A 22,117-nucleotide genomic window follows, 5' to 3' on the forward strand; every position below is an offset into this window, starting at 1 on the left:
TACATCAGGCCCCGACTCTGGTCCAGGCCCCGTCGGCTTCTACCCCTAAGGGACCTGCCTGAGGAGTTGTTCAGCGGCACAGACTCCCCAGGAGAGGACTTCACCTTTGGTGAGACTTACACAGACGCAGAATTTCTTCAAATGGGATAGCCAGGTCGCCGAGACCCAAATGAGATACTGTGAGTTACTCCAGTTGGAGTCTCTACACCATGCATTCCTGGATGCCTTCTTGGCTGCTTCAAAAAACACTGATTCTCAGCCCTCTGCACCCAAATGCCCAGATAGATTCTATAAGGTCCCTGATGAAGCTAAATTCCTGTGCAAAGCCCCATCTGCAGACCCTTCAGTTATTACTGTGGCTGCTAACAAAACTTCTAAATTACTTTCTTCCACCTCTCTACTGCCTCAGATAAAGAAAGCAGACGGGGGAAAAAAGTATACACCTTGGCCACCTGTGTGCTGTAAGAGCCATCAACTACCAAACGCACATGGCTAAATACTGTGTTGCTCTGATGGCAGATATGATCACACAATTGGGGGAGATCCCTGACTTCCCAGCCAAGGCCAAAATATCTTCTCTCCTTAATTCCTCCACCCATGTAACCAATTTATATTTTTGTCTTCGCAGTCCCATGTTTTTAAAGAAATTACCCTGCCAAAACTTCCTTTGTCAGGTAGGAAACGGCCCCTTTCTAGGTCTGTTCCCTCCAGTCCTTCTTCCAAAAAGTTCTTTCATTGGAAACCTGGTAGCCTGTGACTACCAGGCTCTTCACCCAGATACTCCTGTTTCCATGCGTCTCTCCCTATCCCTCCCTGCTTGGAAACGGGTCATCATGGACTCTTGGGTCATCATAACGCAGGGATGCTTAATGAATTGGGAGGCCAGACCGACTCCCAAAGGCATGCCTCAACCCCACCCCCCCCCAGAGATCAACCTCCTTTCTCCCTCCCCAGTCCTACAGGAACTTCTCGCTCAGGGAACCATTCAGTAAGTCCTTTCTCTTGTACGAGGGCAAGGGTTCTTCTCAAGCATTTTCCTGGTCCCCAGAAAAGAAGGCCCCTGGAGGCTTTCCCTACCTACTCTTCTGCCCCTGATCCTTCCACAAACCTTCTTAGTATCCTTGGATATAAAGGAAGCCTGTTTACACGTCCCAGTTCATCCTCTCTTCAGAAAATTCCTCCACTTGTCAGTGGACTCTGCACTCTTTCCGTTCTGTGCTTTACCATTTGGTCTCTCTACAGCCCCAAGAGTATTTACAAAATTCCTGGTCCCAGTCATGGCCTGTGCCAGGAAACAGGGAATATAATTTTTTCCTTACCTCGACAACATCCTCATTAAGGCTACATCAAGTACCACGGCCTTACAACACCTGGACTTTACCATCTCCCTCTTAAGAGATCTGGGGTTTACAATAAACCTGAAATAATTATCCCTGACACCCACACAGGATCAGGTGCTCCTGGGATGTTGGATTCTGACAAGGGAATTGATGGCCTGCCTTCCTCCAGAAAAAATGGTGATTCGCACTGCTTACTTCAGGGAAATTCTTCCTCTCAAAGCTGTTTCAGCCAGGGAATTCCTCAGAATCCTAGGGGGATACATGGCCTTGATGATCCCCGTGGTACCTCTGGCAAGGCTTCACACGAGGAAGTTCCAGTTGTACTTATGAGCAGTCTGGAAGCAACACCTTCATCCTCTGGAGTTCATGATCCCCATGCTCCCATGCCTGGCCAGGGAACTGAATTGGTGGATAACGCAGATACAGTCAAATCTTGGCTTGCTGTTACAAGCACCGTCCCCCAACCAGGATCTCTTTACAGATGCATCAGACACAGAGTGGGATGCGACCTTGGGAGAATGGAGAGTGAGGAACACGTGGACCCTCACTCAACAGAAAGACCAGTATCAAGGAAATGAGAGCCTTGATATTGGCCTTGATCATTTTCAGGGAGCAGCTTCTACCAGGCACGCTGAGGTGGTACACAGACAACACAACAGTGCTGTGGTATGTCAAACAGGGGGGCAAGGTCCTATCTCCTGTGCAGGCTGGCACTGCAAGCTTGGGAAATCACCTTGGAAAAACAGATCGTCCTTCAAGTGGTATACATCCCTTCTGCGGACAACGTAATGGCGGATTCTTTAAGCAGGACCATGACCCTGTCTCATGAGTGGATGCTGAGCAAGGACGTGTTTCTAGACCTGGTCCATCAGTGGGGTATTCCAGATGTGGATCTGTCTGCCTCCCCTATGAACAGACAGCTCCCAACCTTCTGCTTCAGGGCCCCACACCCAGAAGTATGGAAGTGGATGCTCTTTCAATCTCCTGGAAGGGGATGTATGCTTATGCTTTCCCCCTTCTCTCTCATACAGAAAGTCCTACTGAAAATTCAGAAGGAACAGCCTCAAATCTTGCTGGTGACTCCCTATTGGCCAAGGCTGCATTGATTCCCCCTATTGCTACATCTAGCCAAGAGCAATCACCACAAGTTATCCCACCGAATGGACCTACTCACACAGGAGAAGGGAGCACTCTTACACCCCGAACTGCCCCCACCGAATCTTACACCGTGGGGTGATAGGGAGTTGATTCCCTTCAGGCACCTACATACAAAGGACGTGCTTAAGGTTTTGCAGGAGGCCAGGAAACCAACTACCAGGAAATCTTGTCTAAGTGGAAGAGATGTTCTTTATGGTGTAAAAAAAATCTTACAACCACTAACGGCAGAGCCCTCTGTTTTTTTCCTACCCGCCTGACCTAATGAAGTCTGTACTTTCCTACACATAGGTTCATAGATTAGTACTAAGGTAACTGCCCTTGCGAGCCATTTTAAGCCTTGCCAATTATCCCTTGTGAGACTCAAACCCTGCACCTTGTGTTTGTAAGGCAAACACCTTAACCATTACGCCATCCTCCCACACTTCCATTAAAACCCATCTGTCTGCAATGTCAGCTTGCCTGCCCCTGGTTACCACCTTTGGCTTCAAGGTTAGAAGTCAAGCTTTTTTTGAAAGGGGCTCTACATTTCAGACCCCCAAGGAAGCCCATTCCACCTCCTGGGGGTCTAAATTTTGTCCTGGAGAAATTGACTCTTTCATCCTTTGAACCAGCCAAAGACTGCTCCCTCCAACACTGCCCCTGGAAAACAGTACTCTTGGTGACCATCTCTTCAGCCAGAAGGGTTTTGGAACTCCAGGCCCTTATGGCCTCTCCCCCTTTCACTATCTTCCAAAAGAACAGGGTATGCTTGCGTATTAACCCAGTCTTCATGCCGAAAGTGGTCGATGAACTGTCCTTGAACCAGGCTATTAATCTGCCAACCCTTTTTCCCTGTCCACAAAACTCAGCAAAGAGGATACTTCACTCCTTAAACGTACACAGACAACTCAGATACTGTTTGGCCAAGACCAAACCCACCCACAAGTCTTACAGGCTCTTCATCTCATCACCAAAGAGCCCTGAGGCACCCTGTTTCCATGCAAACCATATCCTCTTGGATATCTAAAACCATCTCAGTTTGTTACACAACTCATGGTAAGTCGCTCTCCTCCCCTGTCAAGGCACACACCACTAGGGCAGTGTCCTCCTGAGGGGCATTCTTTAAAGGTTTGGACACAGCTGCTATTCTCAAAGCAGCCACATGGTCCTCTGTACACACATTCACTAAGCAGTACAAATTGGACGTTTCTCTAGAGCCAGAGCAGGATTTGCCAGAGCCATCCTCCATGGGTTTGTGAAAAGTGCTTCTGGTCTACCACCCCTCTCATAGAACAAGTGCTTTTGCACTCTCCCTGATGTTATGGGTTACAGCAGCATATGGATATTGTTGTGCAAGAACTTACTATAACTCTCTTCTATATGCTGCTGTATAGTTTCCCACCCAGCCTTCCTCCCTGCACTTGCCTGACTCCTAGAGTACCCATTCTGTAGCCGCTGATTCTGGTGGCATTCACTTCTGAAGTAGTTGCATGCTGACATCTGCTTTATGCCTGATGTCCATTTACGACTGACATCCTTGAGGAGAGACGCGAGACGTCGCTCGTGCCGTAGTGGTAGCATGTAACTTTTGTATAATAGCTGGACATACGAGAGTTCACCAGAGGCAAACTCCCTGATGTTAGGGTTACAGCAGCTTATAGAAGAGAGGGACATTTGAGTTATGGTAAGGTCTTACACAACAATACTTTCTTAACCAGAGCTAAATCTTTGTGTAACGATGCCAATACCTTTAGCTAGATGTTTGGTACTGCATCTGGGCCTGGGGTTTTCCATTTGGGAGCTTTTCTTAATTTTGTGTGTTTCTCTGGCCATTACTTCATTTCTTTTCATATCCTGTACATTTCAACTTCTTACTGTTTGTTTTACTTCCTCTATCCCTTTAGCATGTTTATGTTCCACAGGGTCTTCATAGATATTTCTCCAAAATGTGTCCATTTCTTCTTTTTTTTTGGTGGTTTCTATTCCTTTTGCTTAGTTTCCCAATTTTCTATAAAACTTTTTTGGGCCATCAATGAATTGCCTATTTTGTGCTTTTCCTTTATATTTATCTGCATATTTTTAAGTGTTCCTACCTTTGCTGATATCTTTAGTTTATTATTTGTAATAGTGCATGATACATCCTGATCTGTTCTGATACCGCATATTGCATTTATCATATCTAAGTGTTTTTGTTTATCTGTTCCCTCTTCTAGAATCTTCTAAAAGTGACATTTCTTAATTGTTTTATAGTTTTCTCTCCTCACTACTTCCTTGATGGTATTTGCTTTCTTCCCTTCTTTTCCCTTATTTCTCTGTATTTTTGTGGAAAGACTTTATCTGTCACTAATTTTGCTGCACAATAATATATCCTGTTTACTTCTGTTGTATCACATGAGATGTTCTTCGTGTTTCACTGTTGCAGTCATTACATTTAGGGTAATCTGCTGGCAGGTTGCCCTCAGTCGGCCCGATTAACAAAGTCTGGGGTCCTGCGTCGGTTGCTGTCCCTTCTTCCGTGATGTCAGGGGTATAAAACATGCAGCCAATGCCATTACATCAGTCTTTCTTGCCGCACGGTGCCCGAAGCAGAAGCAGTTCGCAAGTGCCAGTCGGCCGACTCCTGAAATTTTCGTTTTCAAGTTTCAGATCCGAAGTCTTCAACTGAAAGGCTAAGTACCCCATTAGGGAAACTTTTTCTTGCTCCTTACCGATGCCAGTAAAAATTAATAATTGCATTACTTGTGGGAAGCAAATACCTCATAAGGATTTCCATTTGTACTGTATTGACCACGACATACCTTGCTTTCGGTTCTGTGCTTTATTTAATCAATGCAAATGTCGGTACATTTCTGCTTCAAAATATTTTGGCTCACACTTTAATTATCCAGAAATGTCATCAGTTAGCAATCAGAGTACCGGAATACCTAAACAATGCAAAAAAAAAACTGCCGACGACGCTTCTCCTAAACCAGTCGCCTGTTCACCGGTACTCAGTGGGGTGCTTTCGCAGCCCCTGATACCCGCTACTTCTGATTTGCAGGCCTCTACTGATACCCATTCGGAGTCCGGTATGCTGCGAGATGCTTCAGTTATGGTACCCGCGGATGTCTCTACCTTGAATGGGTCCGGAGCCAGTGTGCGGGCACCGGCTTCTGAGGGTGTTTTCAGGCCTACAGATTTGTATATTAGACCGACGCCATCTTCAAAACTAAGGCCAAAATTTCGACCTATGTCTAAAAAACTGATGCCTAGGCCACGTGCAGGCCCTTATGCCTAAAAAACAAATGATCAAAATGGCTGAAGATTTAATTACTCTGATCATGGGTAGCCAACCCCCCCCCCCCCCAGAAGCCTAGGCAAGATATTGACTATGAATCTATTTCTTCTGACTCTTCTAATGAACAGGAATTGTCTGTACCTACTTATGAGGACTCTGATGCAGAAGATTCCATTCCTTCTGCTTCTCCCCCTGAGGATTTTTCTTTTGGGGAAACTTTACATACCTTAAGGGAACATTTCCACTGCAAATGTCAGGATTTTTCTGAATCTAAAAAGAGACTTGAGGATTTTTTTCTTCTTCCTCAGCATAGGCCTTTGGCTATATCTCCTGTTCTAGACATTGTTGATGATGTTTTTTCAGAATCTAGTATGGCTCCTGATTCTCTCCCTCCGGCTCCTTGTAAGCCAGACAGAGATACTACAGGGTTCCTGACTCCCACAAATTCCTTTTCAAAAATCCTGTTGCGGATTCAAGGTCCCAAAGGCATTAAGGCTTCTATTGCTAAAAATCCTACCCCTTCTGATAGAGATTCCAGGGCGCTGGATAGATGGGTTAAGAAGGTTTACACTTTTGCAGCCTTGGTAATCAGGGCTTTAAACTGTCAATTTCATATGCTAAAATAGCAGCATATCATCGGACTGCTTAAACAGAAAATTATGTTGATTTCTGACTGTATGGAAAATAAAGATTTACAGGATCTATTGCATTCAGCTGAACAAGTTGGAAAACATACTTTGCAATGTGGTTTTGATTCTTCAGAAGCCTCTTGCAGGGCTGCTGTAACTGCGTCTGTACTAAGAAGGCATGCTTGGCTCAAAGAGCAAACTCTGCCTGATCATGTTAAAGCAAAATTGTTGGATGCTCCTTTACAACAGGACCGTCTGTTTGGTAATAAGGCTGAAGAAGTTCTAAAAAAGATGGAAGATAAAGCTAAGTCTATGCAAACTGTGAAAGATTTATTACAAGTGCATCCTCCAAGATTTGGTAGGCACTGGCCTACTAAGGACTGGTCCATTCCAGTTCCTTCGAGAGCCACTCAAGACAAACCCAGACATTCCAAAGGCACCAGGCTTCAGTCCCAAGGGACTTTCAGAACAAAACAATGGGGTGCCTCCTCTTCCAAATCTGGAAACAACATGACACCTCCCAATGGTAAGCAGTCTCAATGACTTCCCTTTACACTTACCAAGCACTTACCTTTTAGCAGGCCCTTTGGGGGGAAAACTGGCTCTTCATGCAAAAAACTGGCAACTTATATCCCAGGACAAATGGGTTTTAAATATAGTATCCCAGGGATACAGATTTCATTTCCATACGTTGCCAATTCCAAACAGATGGCCAGATCTGCCCCCAAATCAGTGGGCAGAGGCCCAGAAACAAGTACTTTCCCTCATGAGCATGGGGGCTATTCAACTAGTACCAGAAGAGGAAAAGGGACAAGGTTTCTATTCACGACTTTTCCTGGTACCCAGAAAAGACAAATCATGGCATCTAATTCTGGACTTCTCTACTCTAAACACCTTTCTGGACATCCCAAAATTCAAGATGCTGACTCTTCACCAGTTGCTTCCTATGCTAGGCAAAGATGCCTGGTTGGCAACTCTAGATTTAAAAGGGGCTTACCTGCATATACTAATCGGGGAATCTTGCAGAAGATACCTCCGCTTCAAAGCAGGCTACTTGCATTACCAGTTCTCTGCACTGCCCTTTGGCTTATCTACTGCACCCAGGGTCTTTACAAAGTGCCTCGCTCCAGTAATTGCATTTTGCAGGCAAAGAAATATTCAAATATATCCATACCTGGACGATTGTCTAATTCAGGCAGAAACCAGGACATTCATCTAAAATATCTGGCGTTTGTAAAAAGGGTTATAACTTGTCTAGGGTACACAATAAACGAAAAGAAATCACAACTGGTACCCTCTCAAACAATTACATTCCTGGGTGCAAGCTTGAATACAACTGCCCAGATGGCTTTCCTTACACCAGACAAGCAAATTCATTTGGTGACTTACTTCAAACAGGTGGCCACAAAAAACCCTGCTTTCTGCAGGGCAAATACTGCAAGCCTTGGGGTTCATGGCCTCCTGCATTCTTCTAATTCCATATGCAAGACTGCATATGAGGAAACTTCAGTGGTATTTAAAAAGTCTATGGAGTCAGCATCGTCACAGCCTGGAAACAATGATTCCTATCATACCTTGCCTGCACCTAGAATTCCTATGGTGGGCAGAGGCCTGCCACCAGAACAAGGGACTGCCTTTCACACCACCCCTTGCCGCCCAAACCCTAACTACAGACGCATCAGACTATGCATGGGGAGTGCTCATCTGGCAGGGAAGTGCATTCAGGGAAAATGGAGCCCAAATCAAATGCACCTTCACATAAATCAAAAAGAAATGATAGCTGTACAGAATGCACTGACAGCCTTCAAGGACTACCTTCATCCAGCACAATTACTAATAAAGACTGACAACACCACGGTTATATGGTACATAAACAAGCAGGGGGGGTACACACTCCTACCCCCTCTTCAGACTAGCCATGGCATTGTGGAACATGGCCTTGAGCTATCAAGTACAACTACAAGCTCAATTCCTGCCAGGATAGCTGAATACTCTGGCAGACGAACCAAGTAGAAATCTCATGGACCCACATGAATGGAAACTGGAACCACAGATTTTCAACATGTTGACATGCAAATGGGGGAGCCCAGACATAGATCTTTTTGCCTCACCCCAGAACTATCAGTTGGACAAATTTTGCACAAGAACTCCTCGCAAAAAAACGTGGAAAGCGGATGCTCTGTCCTTCAGCTGGAAAAACCTATCAGTCTATGCCTTTCCCCCTCTGCCTCTGCTCTCCAAAGTTCTACTAAAAGTCAAACAGGACAAACCAAAAATGATTTTGATTGCTCCAGACTGGCATTGCCAACACTGATACCCACTCCTGCACAGTGTGTCACCTGCCTCAGACACCTTACTTACTTTCTCAGCAGAACAACCAAACTCTGGACACTCGGCTCCAAACTTTGAATCTTGCAGCATGGCTAATAACCTAAATTCACCCTTAGCATCCCTCAGCAAACCTGTGATGGATGTCATGTTGGAGGCGAGAAGAGCTAGTACTAGAAAATCTTATGCTGACAAATGGAAAAGATTCTGTGCCTGGAATCAGTCTCAAGGGATAAGCACAGCAGTGCCCAACATTCCTCAGAGTTTGCAATACTTAACTGAGATGCTTCAAAAGGGCCTGTTCTTTTCTTCCATAAAAATCCATGCCTCGGCCATTTCAGCTCATTACAACACAGAACCCTCCCCCCTTCTGTCATCCTCTGCTAAAGCAGTATCTCAGAGGGGTCAAAAACTTAAGACCGCCCAGGAAAGCTCCAACCACTGCCTGGGACCTTACTTTTGTATTGGAGAAACTCGCTCTCCCTCCTTTCGAGCCAGCTGCTACTGCAGACTTAAAATTTCTCTCCTGGAAAACAGCATTCCTTTTAGCAGTCACTTCAGCTAGAAGGATTTCCAAATTACAGGCTCTTATGGCAGTGGAGCCTTTCATCATTTTTCATGCGGACAGGGTATCTCTCGGGACCAACCCATCCTTCATGCCTAAGGTGGTATCCAGTGTGGCTCTTAATCAGACCATTCATTTGCCAACTTTCTTTCCCAATCCACAGAACAAGGGGGAGCGGATTCTGCATTCATTGGATGTTCACAGACAACTTTTTACTAAAACAGGACTAAATCTCAGAGACAATCTGAACAACTGCTGGTAGCATTTGCTGCAGAGGGAAAGGCTATTTCAAAGCAAACCATTTCCAAATAGATAAGCCATTGTATTCGTTTCTGCTATAAGCACCATGGAAAACCTATCCCCCAGGGAATCAGATCCCATTCCACAAGGGCTGCATCTACTTCCAACAGCCTTTCTCAGAGGTGTTCCTACCACGGACATTCTAGAAGCTGCTACCTGGAGTTCAGTTCATACTTTCACCAAACATTACCATTTACCACTTTTCTCTAAATCCAGAGCTGGCTTTGCCGCTGCTGTCCTGCAGGGCCTTATAAGCTGGTCCTAATGCTGTATAATTCCCTCCACCCAACCATAGCTTTGGAAATCTACCCAAATGTAATGACTGCAACAGTGAAACACGAAGAACATAGTACAGTTGTGTACACTTACCATAAATGTAGATGTTCTAGTGCATTCACTGTTGCGGTCCTGGTTACCCCTCCCTCCAGCCCCCTATTTTTCTCCGCTATACCTCTACTTTCTTTTACTATGCTTAAAAGCTCTCCTGGTACATTTGCTTTTGGTTGGATGTATATTTTTTTTGTTTTTAATTTTATTTGCTCCCCATTTGGGGGGCACCTAACATCTGGGGCAAGAAAAACTGATGTAATGGCGTCAGCTGCGTGTTTTATACCCCTGACGTCATGGAAGAAGGGACAGCAACTGACGCAGGACCCAAGACTTTGTTAATCAGGCCGACTGAGGGCAACCTGCCAGCAGATTACCCTAAATGTACTGACTGCAACAGTGCATACACTCGAACATCTACATTTATGGTAAGTGTAAACAACTGTACTTTTCTGTTAAAACACAGTAATTAAGACTGTTATCAGACTTCTAACATTCTGGGTCTTATTGACTTTCTAAAAGGTATTTCTGTAATTGATCTTAATATATCTATTAAATCAAGCAACTCTTCCCTTAGATCTTTTTCTTCTAAACTGAGGGTACATTCTTTATTCTTTGTTTCCTGTGAGCATTCTACAGAAAGTTCCAGAACATCTGCTCATGACGTATTCTCAATAACTGCATCTTGTGTAATCCGTTGCTGTTTCGTATGTGAACCTACAGGCCTATCACTCCACAATATTGACTGCATCGAGTTGCCACAGTTTCCTGTTCCTTCCCTTGCTGTGCAACTTCAAATTAACTTTTGTACTGGTTTGCTGCTAAAGGCTCCAGAGTATCTTCATGTGGCAACTGATCAGATGCTTTCCATTTCACCTGTTTCTCAATAATTTGGGGACTCACTGTTCTGTCATGCTGTGATGTTACCATAGTTTTGATTTTCTGCAATTAATACTTCACTTTGCAGGTAATCCATAACATAATTTTCTATTTCTTTAACATCCCCTTTACTGATCCCTTTTTGTACTTTTCCCCTTTGTTTTCTTATTTTTTTGTATTGTAAAAGTTTCCATATATGGATGCCTTTGCTTGTATTTCTTTTCAAATGTCTTTGGTGCTTTTTTTTTTGTATCTATCAGTTTTGCTTTCTCCTTTGCATAAATATTGTACCATACTATATCTCTCTTTCCCATGACCATAATTTTTTCTTCAGATATCTCCCACTCCACTTGTTCTTGTTTTGGGGATCCATTGTTCCATCATACTGTGACATATAACCCATGTTAGACTTTCTTCACTAAATTCTTTACTTCGTAGATATTAAGTAACTTTAGCTTCTATTTGTTTGACTTCTACTTTACTAATCTTCTGTTCTCAATTCCCCCTTTGTGATCTTAATTTTTGTATTGTGAAATTTTCCATATGTGGGTGCCTTTGCCTGTATTTTTCTTCAAATATCTTGCTTTTTTGTATTGGTTAGTTTAGCTTTCTCTTTTGCATAAATATTATACCATGTCAGATCTCTATTTCTTTCCCATGTCCATGTTTTTTTTTTTATAGCTTTAAAAAATCTCTAGGTTTTGTTCTTTATACTTTTGCATTTCCTCAGTCGCTTCGTTTTCCTAACAACCCAAGGTTTCTTGGTCTGTTTAGTATTTTTCATGAATTTGTTGTATTGTTTGGATTAATGCACACACATCTGCAGTTGAAGCTTTTGACAGTTTTTCTTGAGCAAGTATTTTTCTTTCCTCTAATTTCTCTTCTTTTTGAATGTCTTCTATCTGGAAATTCTGGGCTACTTGCATAATAGTAGCAATGTATAATTTCTTTCTTATCCTCAGTAGTCCACTTTTATTTTTATGGCTCTTTTTTGGCCCATCAGTGTTTTTTGTGGACTTCTCCCTTCTACAACGGGATGAGACCATCCTCCTCTTGAGTCTGGCCTAACCCTTATCGTAGGAATGTTTATCTTGAGGATTCTACACTTGCCATCAGTACACCTACCATGATTGGACAGTTTTTTAATCCTGGGACTTGTGCACCCAGCTGTCTTTTTTTATTTTTAACCTATTCTGTCCATGCTATATGCTGTATAAAATACAGTCTATATGTCAGTGCCATCTTGTTGAGATTTTTGTAAAAACAGGGTCCATCTCATGAAGGTATTCATCAAGACTTGGAGATGAATTCATTTCCAGCAATTTTACTCTCCTTTACTTGCTGATTTTATTTCTCTCTATCCGGATCCATTCCAGTAAAGGCAGAAATGTGGTATACAAGATTAAAAGAGAGGATGTGGTGGTAAAGCTTTGGATCATTCTTTTTTGTGCAGAATAAAGAGGAGTTTGGAGAATTATGATATAAAATTTCAACTAAAAGGAGTTAGGAATAGAAAACTGATCATATTAGATTTGGAAAGTCAGTACTGGGGAAATAGAGATTAGCAGATAAGTAAAATGTTAGAATGTGTTTATATTATCTGGATAGTGTTCTGTATAGTAAAGGGTGGAACAATAAAAGTGATCTCTGTCAGAAAGTTATGTTCCTACACTATGGAAAGTCTTGCACATAATTCCCCTATACAAAGGAGGCCCTTCCACAGATCTAACCAATTACCGCCCCATAGCTATTCTCTCGCCACTCTCCAAAATACTAGAGAGATGCATTCATTCTCAAGTCTCAGATCACCTCCTTGCTAACAACCTCCTCTCCAACACACAACACGGTTTCCGACCTAACCATAGCACCACCACCACCTTACTCTCTTTCTCTAACACTATCCTACAAAATAAAAATGCAGGTTATCTCTCCTCAGCTACCTTCCTAGACCTCTCTAAAGCTTTCGATATGGTCCCACACAAACAACTCATCTCTCTTCTCAATAACCTATCCTTCTCTCAACCAGTCATCAACTGGTTTCAGAGTTACCTATCTGACCGCCAACAAGCAGTTGTTTGGCAGGACAACCTATCCCCCCAACTACCAGTCTCCATAGGAGTTCCCCAAGGGTCCATCCTGGGACCCCTACTCTTCTCTATTTTCACCAGTAATCTAGCCTCTGCCACAACACATGGCACACTCATACAATACGCAGATGACTCAACCATCATCTGCACAACCCAATCCCTACCAGAACTGCAAAAAGTCACACAGGAATCATTTTCTTCTATTGAAACTTGGTTATCCGATGCCCAACCCAAACAAAACAAAATTACTAATCTTCCAACCCACCAAACTTACCCTAGACAGTTCTCACTTTAACATCACAGCAAAAGACAACACCACCTTCCATCCTACAGAACACACCAAATTACTAGGAGTAGAAATAGACAATAAACTGAACTTTGACAGTCACATTTCCATGATCATTAAAAAAGTGCACAAAAAAACTAGGAGCATTATATAGAAATCAGCAACTACTTACCAAATCAGCTAAAATTTCGGTAGCAAATTCTCATCTCATCTCTACCCTACTCTATGCCTCTCCAATATTTACTAACCTTAGACAATGTGATCTAAATAAGCTCGAAACCTCTTACAACAAAATTGCCAAATTCGCCACAGGGGCTTCCTATCTACCGTACTCACCACTGTCTCTCACTAGCAGAACTGGGCTGGCTAGAGCTCCCCCACCTCCTTCAATGGTACCAACTCACACTCGCCCACAAACTAATAAACCAACCACTAAAAGTCCCATCCCTCCAGAATCTACTCCAAACCTACATAACCACGAGACCACTAAGATCCAGCCAAAAAAAACCTCCTACAGGTCACAAGAGCCATTAACTCTGCTGGAGAAGCATTATTCTCCTGCACTATAGCCAAACTCTGGAACTCTTTCCCATCCTCAATTACCTCTGTAACTTCTTGCACCCACTTTAAATCCTTACTAAAATCACACTTCAAAACTTGCCAGATATGTCCTTTCAACCCCCCCCTCTAATACCATTCACTCCCCCCACCCACTACCTCTCTCAGCCCCTATCAACAACCTACTCTTAGCAAGCTTGGCTACTCATGTTCCCAGCTACCTACCACATAATACTAACTTCTTGTAGCAACAACTGCTAATGGCTGTTATGTAACTCAAAAACAGTTTGTATCAATTGTTCACTAATGAATTTCAACTACATTTTAACCATGTTTAGTGTATGTCACCATATTTTAAAATTGTTCTATACTCTACAACTGTTTTACATCTGTTTTCTTCTTGTCTTGCGTCCGCAACTGGACTAATGTCTATATTTAAATGCTATGTTTTTTAACTGTATAATGCAAATAATAATGTGAAGCTTTTCTCCCCGGGCCTCTGCTGAAAACGGACCTGTGTCCAGTCGGACTCTCCCGGTCAACAAATGTAAATAAATAATATATTTTAGAGTCAACTCAATTTTGTTTGGAAAATAATTTTTTTTATTTTGAAGATCAGATTTACCATCAAGTACAAGGAACGGCAATGGGTTCACCCTTTGCCCCCATGTACGGCAATCTTTTTATGGCCATGATGGAAAAAGAAAATATATATAATAATTTATTTTTTAAAAAAATATGTTAGATTTTATTTTAGGTTTATTGATGATTTAGTTTTTTGTGTGAGGGTGGTATACATTTAGTACCTCAATTTGTGGAAGAAATACAGCAGAATAGATATCCGATAGCTTTTAATGGTTTACAGTATGGACACAGAGTCTCATTTTTAGATATAAATTTGTGTGGAATAGTGGGTGAATGTATAAAAACGAGCATACATAGGAAATTTAATGAGGTGAATCAATTTCTAATAGGTACTAGTTGTCATCCTAGACATACTCTGGAATCATTACCGTTCGGGGAATTTTTAAGAATATCAAGATTGTGCAAATCTTGAGAGTAATTTTAGAAAAGAAATAGAACAGACTGCAGCAATGTTTAAGAATAGAAGGTATGATGTAAAAAATTATTGAAAGAGATGTGAGGAAGGTATTGCATATTAGACATGGAACAGATAATATAACAAAAAGGTGTGTGAGAGAATGTGGTAGTGAAAGGAATAAAAGAGATACAGATAGCTTATTTTTTGTCCTAGGGTGTAATGTATTGAGTGAGAATATTAAACAAGTTATGTGCCATTATTCGGAATTTTTGAAAAATGTTGATGAGCTAAATGGGCTGGTTAATAAAAAGTTAGTATTTTCTTATAAGAGAGGTAGAAACATGCAAGATATGGTGGTACATACTAGATTTCATAGGCCAGACATCAATTTGTCTGTGCAGATTTGGAATAAAGGGATGAGACCCTGCAATACGTGTAGGGGCTGTCCCTATATAATAAATACTTTTCAGACTATAAATGGCATCCCATTTAGTGTGAATGGGGTTTATAATTGTAGAACAGAAGGGTTAGTATATGCCATTAGATGTATGTGTGTAATATGTTCTATATTGGACAAACCAAAAGAATGTTTAAGGTTAGATTGTTAGAGCATTTGAGGGACATTAGGACAGGTAGGATGGAAAGTCCTTTGACCCAACATTTTAGAAATTGCCATGATGGAAATCCTGAAGGACTTGAATCGACTATTTTAGAACAGATTTGTTTAAATAATAACGATAGGGAAACATAGATATAATCTTTTAAAAAATGAAACCATTTTTATTTTAAAATATAGTACATTGGTACCAAAGGGATTAAATACTGAATGTTGTTGGAAAAGTGTTGTATGAAATGGGACATTGACACTTTAAAAAAGTTTTAATTGAAATTTGAGTGATGTTTTTTATTTATTGTTTAATTGTTCATTGATTGAAACTGCTGGCATTATATAAAGTGTGATTCATTTTGTGTATTTTACTCCTTGAAGGCTGTTTGTAGCCGAGGCACTAGAGAAATAAAATACTTTTTGTGGCTTTGGTGGTATCGTTTGTGTTGAAGCACATACTGTTTGGTGTTGCAGAGCTGTTTACTTCATTTGCTGTCTGCTTATTTTTGTGAAGTGTGTGGGTTCAAGCACCGAAGTAATGCTGAAGCTGAATATCTTGATGGTGAGATGTCACACAATTCCACTTTCATTTTTGCTAAGGTATTCAAGTAAACATTTAACATAGCAGTTTGTAATGAACTGTGCATAGCTGTAATATTGCAAACACATTAGTAACAAAACTGCCAGAGTGAAGATTGCATTAGGTAATTCTGAAATGGTGGGTTTGTTACATTTTGTGTCATTTCTAGCAGCTTTTCTCTGCAGAAATGTTTGTTGTCATTTTAAGTGCAGATTTGTTATCTTTTCATTTTGTTCGCAGACATGTTTTTTGTGGCTATCACTGAAGGGAATCAATAAACAATTCTTTGAAAATATATTGAAACCATTTTTGTTTGGTGGTAATTATATTTTCCTTTTTGTTTCTAGGTATCGTAGTGAGAAGATGACCATGAGCTATTCAGAGTACCTCGCCCACCGCCAGCACCACCACTACCAAAATGGCATCGGGCACCCTCTCCCACCATACAACCATTATTCCTGACACTGAGCCGCATGACCAGTCACTTGATCTCTCTGCAGACCTCTTTCCAGGAGACCCTGCCCCTTCCTGGTCTAGCTATCTCTACTACTGTACCATTTTATGATGATAGTTTCCGTTGCCATGATGTAGCTTGCTGTCAAACTTGTCATGGCAACGGACAAGTCAATTAATTTATTTTTTGAGTTTTTTTTTTCTTTTTTTGCAGCAGATACCCTTAATGAGCTGAAATTTATTTTAATATTTTTCCATTTTAGGGTTTTCTATGGTTGGAAGGAATACTTTTGAAGTAATGAGCAAAAACTTTTTAAGTTCATATTTTCCTAGCATTTTATAGCAGTGCTTTTCTTAGTTAAGGATAGTAGCAAAATCATATATGTATGTCAGGTTTTGACAGTATTTTATTTAGAAACTAGGGCACTTTAACTTACTATAGAAATGCCGTTGGGTGTATATATGTTTGTGTGTGTCTGAAAAATAATTTACACATTTGCTGTTTTGTTTATCAGCCTTGTTAAACATTTTTGATTTGTTTGTTTTGATAAGGCTTTAAAGGGGTAAATGTTACCTTTCTGTAGAATCTATCTGGTGCTGGTTAGCCAGTTTACATGAGACCTAGACATTTCATGGCTTCCTTCAGCTGGGCTGAAGGTGGTTTCTCTTGATTTCATTTCTGAAGTACAAAGACTTAGCATTCTGAAACATTGGCATGTTTTTGCCAGCTGTCCTATAGTGCAGGCTGCTGTTCATGGTCCAGACTGGGGCTGTTATGCATTGGAAATTTCTTCAGCACCAGTGCCATAAGGCAGTATTTATAAGTCTGCTCCTTGTTTGGATTCACACATACTTAACTCATTCCTTTACATGGATTGCCAACACCTTTGTCAGGAACCATGTCATGGTGCCAACAGACTAACCCAGGAACACTCAAGTAGCTTCTGTATTTCAGATTTCTACAATCACTGTACCAGCTTCTAATGATACTTCAGGCTGTAGTTCAGCATGTCTGGTACTGCAAAACAAGATTAATTTAGTGCCAAATGAGAAAAAAATAAGGAATTGCCCTAAATGTTAAATCTGGTACCGGTTTTGCCTGTCAGTGTGGGTCATGTTTGATTAATGAATTAAGGCCACAGAATAGATAGCTATAAGTAGCTAAGTAAGTGAAATATAGTCTGTAACTCATCACTGGTAAATAGAAGTGTAGAAGCAGGGAACCCCAATGTCAATACATAAATCAGGCTTGATGTTCTATCCTCACCACATGATGTTGGGAGACCGGTGACTTGTTGAAGAGAACTTCTGCCTGGGAGTTAGAAAAAGCCTTAATATGACATTTGTGGTGGGGGGTGTCCTATTTATGTATATGCAGTGTGGTTTCCTGCTGCTGTAGCTGTGCACATTTTTATTGATATTGGTTTCTTTGCACGATTGCCATTTGTTCTGTAACCTTACTTTGCTTGTCACAACAAACCAGTGATGTCCTACTAGAGTCGTAAAGATATTTTGACTCTGTCACTGTTGAGTTATTTGTTGGTAAATAGGTACCAGTTTTAGTTCTTCACTAAACAAGTTTTGTGTGGTTTTAATTCACACAGTGAGTTTCTACTGGGACATTTATCTGTTGCAGACACTTTGTCCATCACTTCAGTATAAATTGGGTCTGAAAACTGAAAGTGTTTATTCAGTTATAGTTCCTACTTGTGTTTTTGTATGATTTACTTTTAAATAACACATTGAGGTTCTGCTGAGGAGGTTTGCAGTTGTAGACACTACATAATTACAATTTGAAAATGGTTTGAAAATGAGTATGTCATTGTTACCTTGCTTTTACATACTGTGGTGCCTGATTATAAATTGCATTTTTTTAACATTTGAGCTAAACTACCACCCAGATACTAAGATTCTATTTTTGAATACTGAGCCCAGTTTTTCAAAAGGCATTTTCCCACTGTGCACCTCTACTAGTGAACTAATTGTACAAGCTGTATTTTACTTGCACAGCGGTATAAAAAAAGTTTTTATTTTGGAACTTAACGGCCTGAACAGCTGAAATGCATTATGTTGGCCATTTAGTCATTGATGTTTAAAGCTTTTATAATCAGTTGTGTTTGTATATACCTACAATAGTACCTTATTCTTTCATCACAGACTTTAGCTAAATTGGCTATCATCTGTGGTGAAATATCCTGTTTAAACAATAGAACACCTGAGTAACTTTTGGTAATAAAGTATTTCACAGTTAAGTTTCACATGGTAGTGAATTAAAAATGCTTTAGCCTGAAGTGTGTGCGATTCCAAAACTGTCAGGCACTGATGGCAATAGAGGGGAGCACTACACCTTAGCGAAGCATACTTTGTTGAACCAGAAGTATTTTGAGGATTTCCCAGAAATTGGTATGGAAAGTAGCAGTTCAAAAACTTACTTTGGAAGTTGTTCATATTTCAGGACAGCTCTTATGGCACAGGATTCCTTCTCCCCAGTGTGGAATGGTCTCTCGATGAGAGTAATGGGGGCTGTTTGTTACGTTTCCCTAATAATGCTTTAGTTTCTGAAGAAGAAGATTTTGGAAGTTATCTTATTGATGACTTGATGAACTGCATTAATTAGGCCGTAGGTTCTGAAGTATTTAGAGATCAGTTGATGTACTGTAGGTGCTGCTCAGTCAGGCTGTTGTAAATGCAGTATTTTACTTCACATACATCAACAAAGGAAAACATAGTTTAGTGTTTGTGTAATGGGTGCACAGCCATTAACTCTTCCAAAAACTTAGTCCATATTCACCATTCAATGTCCTGATGTTAAACAGGCATCTCTTAAAATACTTGTGGTTCACCCTGTAGCTGAAGAAACTGTTTCTAGCTGTACCATGCAGAATGTGGAGTACTGCCTCTTTCAAAGTACTTACCACTGTAACCATTCCTTTTGTTAACTGGCACTACTGCTTAACATCAGGTATGTCTTTGTTAACTTCAATATTAGCAGTGACCACCAGTAAGAGTAGAAAGTTAATGTGAGTGTTAGCAGTGACCACTGGGAAGAATGAGAAATACAGTGTTAGCAGTGAACACCATAAGAATGGCGGGTAAACTTCAGTGTTAGCAGTGGACACCAGGAAGCTTTTGTAGTGCTGTATGTTTAGGAAGATTGGGAGTCTGTAGCTGAAATGCACATGTAATTTCATCTCTGAGTTATCAAGGCAGGCTTTTTAGCATCTGTTGTAGTGCTTTGCATTGCAGTATTTTAACTTCAGATGAATAAAGGAGTGGTTAATTATGCCTTTACTCTGTATTTTAGAAGAAGCAGTATAGCCTAACCATAGTCACTTAATTACTTTTTTCAGATTTTTGGTTTGTAGTACAAAGGCAAGCCTAAAGATATAAAGTCTTTGCCGGATGGTGTAAAGTAAACTAAAACACAGAAATCCTGTTTTTTATTTGTGTATTTGTTTTTTTTTTTTAATGGCACCATTCAGATTTCCCTATAAACTGAATGCAAAGCACTGTAGATTGCAGTGAAGCTTTCCAAAATGGGCTGAGACTTGCATATACAGTGTGTTCTGCAGCCATTTTAAGCATCCTGACACAGGGTGTAAAAGATTAATTTCTGCATTTGGTTTAAGCACACATTTTCAAAAGGAAATTCATCAATCCCTTATGAAAATGTTTAATTTAGTATACCGCATGTGATCAAGTACGTATCAGTTGAATCCTGGCCAAGGGAGAAGTCCTCTCTTCCCTTAGACCCTTAGATAGTAGTGCACCATTTCCCCAGTGTGTGATGACATTTAGTTAATACTCTGCAAAGTGGTATAAATGAAGCCTATTCTATCACTAATAATGAAACATTATTGATATTAAAAGGCCACATTCAGAGGATTCAGCCTACAGTTTAAAAAATTCCCTTAAAGCAGAGTTTTTTGTTTGTTTTGATTTATTTTTTCACTTTAGGTAATAAAAATAACCTTTAAAATGTCTGCAGCATGCAGAAGTGTAAAACAAGTAGCAGCTGCCATCTTACGACAGTCACTGTGCCCTGCTTAGAGATACTGTTGCTCTTCAGGGGGAGAACGTATTAGTCGATAACTAATTTTAAGCAATTAGTTTGTTAATTAACTGCTTTGCAATTTACCAGTTAAAAGTCCCCGTGCACACAGACATACCTGTTCAAAACAAAGCAGGGTAAAGTAACAATGGGGCTTGCTACCATTCACAGAAACAAGAGCTAGTTTCCTTGAGCCCCAGAAACCGTGTTTCCCACCTTAGGAATGCAGTGACGGGTGTTCAGGCTGAACTTTTGGTGTGCCATAGGAATTTTCAAACTTAATTTTGTTGCCCAATTTGACAAAAAAATTAAGGTGCTTACAAGCACAAGGATGTGCTGTATTTCAAGATATTTGCATTTTTTTGTGCTTAATGAATCCTTTGAACATGATGTTTGAGTGTGGGAGTGTAGTTCGTACAGAAAAAAAATGAAGTTCTTTTAATGATGTCATCCCCAAAAACGCGCACACAGTCTTGTAACCTCATACTGCATCTAAAACCATTGCATGTTTTTGCTGAAAGCAGTATTAATTGTGACATGATTTAAGTGATCCTCTTCATTTATGCTGCCAAGTGTAAGTCACTGTCACTAGAGTGCAGATTTTGTGGTAGAATATTGCTGGAGGACACTTTGTTTACATAGATGGAAAAAGTGTGGTGAGAGTGAACAAAATATGTTAGTGCATATCATATTTTTCTGTTGCATTTTAGCTGATTGTCACATTAGAGGCATTATTATATAAAACAAGTACATACATTAGAGGTAATGCCTTGTAGTGTTTATACTTTAGTATAACTGCAGAAAAGTGCCCCTATGATAGTACCTCAGAAGTGAGCTTATAGAACTTGACAACAGGACATAAGAGCAGTGATGTGTGTTAAGTTTGTTACAGTCTGCTCAGAAAGAAATTTATTCACATTGATCATGAAGTGCACTATGTATCCAAAACTACACTGTGAATAGTCAGAATGAATTTCTGTTAATCTCATGCTAGTAGTAATCCTGGCACACATTAGAAGTAAAGTGTCCTAAATATTCATTGCTGTTACCTATATAGATTGAATATTTTCATGGTTTTAAACTGTTTACTTTTATTTTTTACCTGAGTGAACTCTGGAGATTATGTTGTATTCCTACAACCATGGTAACCTCATTTTCCCACAAAAGAATTGACTGGATTGAGGAAGTTGTACTGCCATCATTATTTTTTTTTTAGTACAAGCGGGCCTGAAAATTAAATTTTCAGGTGGACCACAGTGCTTCTAAATACATTGCTAGGCTACTGTTAGTTAAGTTTTCACACCTTTTTAAAGCCATGGTGATCATGTAGGTTTTGTAGTTGGCTGAATTTTTCTTGTTCTCTTGGAGAGAAAAAGGAGCACAATAACAAATATTTTTCTGCTGCAAAAAGGGAAAAAAAAGTTTACTGATCAATTAAATCTACCTTATTTGTCATCTCGCTACAGTATGCTCATCTTACAGTGAGCATATTGTAGAATTTTATTTTTACAAAGGTGCTAATAAACCTCAAGCAGGTCACGTGACTGGTCATGCGGACTCTGAGCTCGTATCACAATTTAAAAAAAATCCTTGATATATGCAGATGTTATACAGATGTTTCTTACCAGTGTAATAATTATGAAGATAATACTGATGAATTAAAACAAGATC

General features: G+C 40.5%; 1 protein-coding gene across 1 annotated transcript in view; it reads left to right on the forward strand.

Moving 5' to 3' along the window:
• Positions 1-21,858, forward strand: part of LOC122789761 (AMME syndrome candidate gene 1 protein-like) — a 1,107,107-nt gene extending 1,085,249 nt beyond the window's left edge. The window contains exon 14 of the mRNA XM_044057198.1: positions 16,290-21,858. Coding sequence (XP_043913133.1) covers positions 16,290-16,404 — 115 coding nt within the window. The 3' untranslated portion in view covers positions 16,405-21,858. The remainder of the gene's footprint in view (positions 1-16,289) is intronic.
• The last annotated feature ends 259 nt before the right edge of the window (positions 21,859-22,117 follow it).

The sequence above is a fragment of the Protopterus annectens genome, chromosome 15.part0 (assembly GCF_019279795.1).
Source record: "Protopterus annectens isolate FY-2018-M chromosome 15.part0, PAN1.0, whole genome shotgun sequence".
Taxonomy (NCBI): domain Eukaryota; kingdom Metazoa; phylum Chordata; order Ceratodontiformes; family Protopteridae; genus Protopterus; species Protopterus annectens.